General features: G+C 39.1%; 1 protein-coding gene across 1 annotated transcript; it reads left to right on the top strand.

The window, feature by feature from the left end:
* Positions 1 to 460: 460 nt before the first annotated feature.
* LOC112465536 lies at positions 461 to 5140 on the top strand (the record flags this gene model as incomplete). Its single annotated transcript, XM_025033112.1, has 8 exons — positions 461 to 1657; positions 1995 to 2102; positions 2581 to 2795; positions 2968 to 3099; positions 3173 to 3271; positions 3656 to 3852; positions 4425 to 4611; positions 5114 to 5140. Coding segments are annotated over exons 1-8 (993 nt in total), but the record flags the coding sequence as incomplete, so codon positions are not given.
* Positions 5141 to 5144: the final 4 nt, after the last annotated feature.

Consider the following 5144-nt stretch of genomic DNA (forward strand, 5'->3'; position numbering starts at 1 on the left):
ACGCGATTTCTTCTTACGCGGAACGTATCTACCGTGTAAAAAGAGAGTTAGGTACGTGATGTACAAAACACAGGTTTTTTTTTCTTTTTTTTTAGAAAAAATAAATACTTGTTTGACCTAATTGTAATTAAAACTATTTTTGGGTGTATTTCCGAATGACCCCTGGTCCCGATCGAGCTAAAGTTTTACACATACTTAAGTAATTGTTTTAGATGTGAGGAATAAAGTGCGCGTGGTCCCAACTTCGGGAAATCAATAAAATTTTTTTTATGATAGCACACTTATCGACTAAAGTCAATTCTATGTGATATATATGTTACCGTAAAAGTGATAAAATCGGTAATTATATATGTATAATTATCGGTTATTGTGCATAATTTTCAATATACGATGGTAAATCTACGATAAATTATAGCATATTTATCAATTTTACCAGTAATTGTAACCAACTTTTTGATATAAGTAATAAATCTTTTATTATAATTTTGTTGTGGATGAGAAAGTGTAAATCGACTGTATTCACGCATACACTTTCCCACCCACACAACAATTGAGTTGAGTTAGGTTAGTTTTTTTGGAGATGTAGCCTCCCACAGAGCTTTTTCATCCATACAATTGGGTTAGGATAAGTGCTGTCATAAAAATTTTTTTTAATTTTTCAAAGTTGGGATCATGCGTACTTTATTCATCACATCGAAAACAACTTATGTGTAAAACTTTAGGTCGATCGGGAGCAGGGGTCATTCGAAAGTATATCCCTATATTTTTGTTTGCAAAAATATCTGTTTTGCAGAAATAATATTAGAAGAGTTACCTTTTCAGCAAGGAAAAATTGGGCTAAAATAGATCAGTGTTTTATTACATATAATGCGATTAAATTGGAGTAGTCTATATGAGACGATTAAACGTCTTCGCACTTTGTAGACTTTTTTTACACAGTTTTGTAGAAATTCCTTTACAATTCTTTTTTATTACATTACGTTCGACGATCCTAAAGAGCGTATTGAATATCGAAGCATTGTGTGACGATAACGACGATATCTCGGCAATTCTATCGATTTTCTTTGTCCTCTTTTCGTCGCAACTATTGTGCGATCTTCGTGCCGATGAGGAAAAGAAAAAAAAAGGAAAGAAAGCGGATTTACGGGGTGAGGGAGACGGGTGTAATTGGCGACATATTAATCTCCAATGGCAGAGATTCAAACGGGAGAGTCTGGACAGAGAACACGACCTCAATTTCGTGTAAGAATCTATCGTGGACACGATAATAGTGGTAGTGGTGGTGGTAGTGGTGTCGCCGGCGCGACTGGCGCCGAGCGACTGGCACCAACTACGCTCGCGTATGGATCGCCCTGTCGTCAGGATAATATAACTCGGTTCGGGGATCGAAACTTAAAGGGGAGATGGATAAGCATCGGCTACGATACGAAGAAACGATATTGGGTTGACGGGATCGAAAACTTGGGCGCTGTCTCGTTAAGGGATGAACCGCGCGAGGGACGACGAGCTCGTGACGCACGGAACGAGGTCCGAGCAGCTGTCTCCCCCGGAAGTCTCCTTCACACCTTCGCACGCTCGTAACCTCCGGAAAAAAACGGAAGAAACGAGCGGAAAGGATTGTGCCGTTCGATGAAAAGTTATCGGACTCTGATGCGAGGTGAAATCGAACGGCCGACTTGCCGTTACTATAAATAATGCACATTAATCGATACACGTACGTGTTACACGTACAACATACGTGTGTTACGCCGGTTTGCTTTAACGCGGGAACGGCGGGACGCCTCTCTAAAACCCTCTCACACTTTTACGCAACCTTCGAAACGCTTATTCGCGTGATTCAAGGTCGACGAATTACCCCCGGCTTGTCTAATCAGATCATCTGAGAGAGATCTTCAGCCAGTAGTGTGCCTTGCCCCTTAGTTCAGCTTTCTTCGCGAACAGTAACGACGTTTCCTTCCAGGAAATCATCTTAATCGCGAGTATTATTGTTTTAGAAACGCTGACAAACGAGACGGGGCAAATGGTCGCTGCCTTCGAGAAGCTTGGGCAGTTTTACGATACTTGTCGAGACTTCAAGAAGAAACCCGTAAATTTTACACCCGGTAAAAAGAAAGTTACTCATGATACTTCGGCTCACAAACAGCTGATATCGTAGTTATCTTTTATTATTAAAAACATATCGTATTAATTAAAATTTTCTAGACATCAATGAAAGTCGGATATCCGACAACCAAACAGACCTGAACAATCTCTTAACAATTGTTATTCTATCATTTGCAGAATTTCGATCAATCGAATAAAATTCAATCAACCGAGTGAATTGTGAAATATAATTTTATGCAAATAATCAGTCATTAGCTCGTAGATTCTTTTATTATTAATATTTGCTAGACCATCAATAAAAATCGGATGAGGGCAGATCTAAAATTTCTCGATAATTGTTTAATTATTTTAATTTTGATAAATCAAATAAAATCTTTTTAATTACGCAAAATATGCGTCCTCTATTAATATTATTATATATACACGAAGTACGCCCCGTACGACGATAAGGCAGTGTTAATGTGTTCCCTCTTTCAGTTTACGAACTATTGAACGAACTTGGTGGTTATCTTTTGCCGAAAAGCCCGGAATCGACCGACATCACCTCTCTAATCTCCGCATTGCTGAAAGTAAATGGCGCGCCCCTCTTCGACTTATACGTCGACGTAGATCTTTACGATCGCACAAAATCATCCGTATATCTTGATTTTCCTGCCAAGCACCAGAATTATGAGTTTCTCGCAGAGGACCAGGTAAGGACCATTCGACGATCCTGGCTCGAAATTTTGCACGGTAATAAAAAGAAAAAGAACGACAAGCTTATATACATCTCTAAATTCTTCGGCGCTTTTAGGACGCTTCTTTTTTTAAAATATAATATCCTGCCTGTATTTCACGTAAATACGCCGCGGTATGTTTTTCCAGAAAAACAGAGACGTACAAAGATCGCGTAAAATTCGAGAGATTGTCCGAGGGTTCTTGCCAAAAAATATGGATCCTAAGGAACAATCGTCGGAAACGGATCTACTTTTGCAGTTTTGCTTATCGCTCGAGAAGGTGAGAGACTCTATCGCCATCGTTTTACATGAATTAAATAGCGAATAAAGCGCGCGTATCTTGTTATCTTTAGATTTATCCGAAGCACAAAGACTTGTACAATTGGGTGGACGTTGAACAGAGGGTATACGTCACTTACAACGTTACTTATCTCCAAGAAAGCTTTGGTTACGTAAGTACCAGCTTGATATATCACGGGCTCTTTAGCCACACGAAATTCCGCTACGTTCGATCGTTAGCAAAGAAGATATATGAGAACAATTCTCATCGTAAACGATAACTATATAATAGAAGTCGATTGTAAACGGTGCTCAGATTAAACTCGTAGTTTAAATCTATAACTAGCAATAAGAATGTATTGGCTCGTTTGACTTGTAGTTGGATTTGGATACCCTTACCCTTCGGCTCGCAGTAGATCGAGGGTGCTCTTATATCTTTTTCCGGTCTTTTAATCATCGATCAGCCCCCCCTCTCTTTTTTTTTATTGATCTCTCGATCGATCTTTCTTCTCTCAAAAAATAAAAGAGGATTGTTTGATCTGACGATCCTGGGACAGATAAAATGGAGATCGCTGCTGAATACTACGTTACGCTACCGTGAGAACGGCGCCGATCTGCACAGCGATAATAACGACACGAATCGCGTACGACCGCCGACGTACGTCGCATCCGAGGACCAGCAGATTTACGTCTACATTACGGCTCCACGTTACTTTCGCAGCCTTGGCAAGCTATTGAATCGCTCCTCCAAACGGTACGGATTTTCCATATCGTTGTAATTTCGCACGCGTAATAACAATTTGTGCATGTATATTATTCCTTCGTGATACGAACCCGAGTCCTTTGCCGAATCTGAGCTCTCTCTCTCTCTCTCTCTCTCTCTCTCTCTCTCTCTCTCTCTCTCTCTTTCTCTCTCTCTCTCTCTCTCTCTCTCTCTCTCTCTCTCTCTCTCTCTCTCTCTTTCTCTTTCTCCCTGGAAACCCAGGGGTTAAATGTCGATAATGGAACATAATAAATCCGGGAGGGATTGATTCCACGATAGGCTAGTTGGGAAACCGAGAGAATCGATATTCAACAATGCAATAGATTATATGATATTGTGAATAAATACATACATTATACATAATACGTATACTAATTAATATTTAATATAATACTAACATTTATCAATTTATATTAATATCTTATCTATATTAATGATAAATAATCATGTAGTTTGCTCGAGACGTATATCTCGTATTGATTAGCCAGTCATAATTATAACGTACGTACACTGTACCTTGTATATCGATTAATACTTAATCGTAATTATGATAAATCACGAAGGATTATTCATAACGGATTGCTGTTGCTCTACGCGATGGACACGTGGCACGACATTGCGAACGTCACCGCCGTCAAGGAATGGGAAGCCCCCTGCTACCAACTGACCAGAAGCGTATTCGGCGAGGCGGTCAGTGCGCTCTACGTGCGACAGTACACTCCAAAGTACTTAGAAATTCTGGTCGACAGGGTAATACTTCTCTTCCGTCGATTTTTTAATTACTCTTTAATCCGGGATGAACGGTGCGCTTGAGATGATTTTTACACAGTATCGAAAAAATGAAGCTCACGTCACAATAATTTTAATGTGTGCTTCTTTCGTTTTTTAAATATATATATATTTTTTACGTTTGTTAGAAAATGTTGAGTACATCTATCGTCCTCAAATAGTAATAAATTATAGACAATTAAAAATATGCAATATGTAATTAATAACAACGACTTTTAATTAGGGTGTAAAAATTACCTCAGGTGACCATTTATGCAAAAAAAAATCAGAAGCTTATTCCTGAGTTAGTTACAAGTTTAAAACAAATTCGAAACGCGAACGAACTCTGCTTATTCGCCGCTTGAGCGACGTTACAGTCTTGCATATGCACCTCATATTTCTCGAAGCGTTGAAACGGTTAAGGATTAATTTTTGACGTGTAAATCCTCGTTTTGATTTAATAATAACCGCTATTGTCCCGTAGGTGACTGCGTTGTTCAAACGCGTGAAGGAGA

Source organism: Temnothorax curvispinosus, unplaced genomic scaffold, assembly GCF_003070985.1.
Source record: "Temnothorax curvispinosus isolate PA1 unplaced genomic scaffold, ASM307098v1 QBEX01015307.1, whole genome shotgun sequence".
NCBI lineage: Eukaryota > Metazoa > Arthropoda > Insecta > Hymenoptera > Formicidae > Temnothorax > Temnothorax curvispinosus.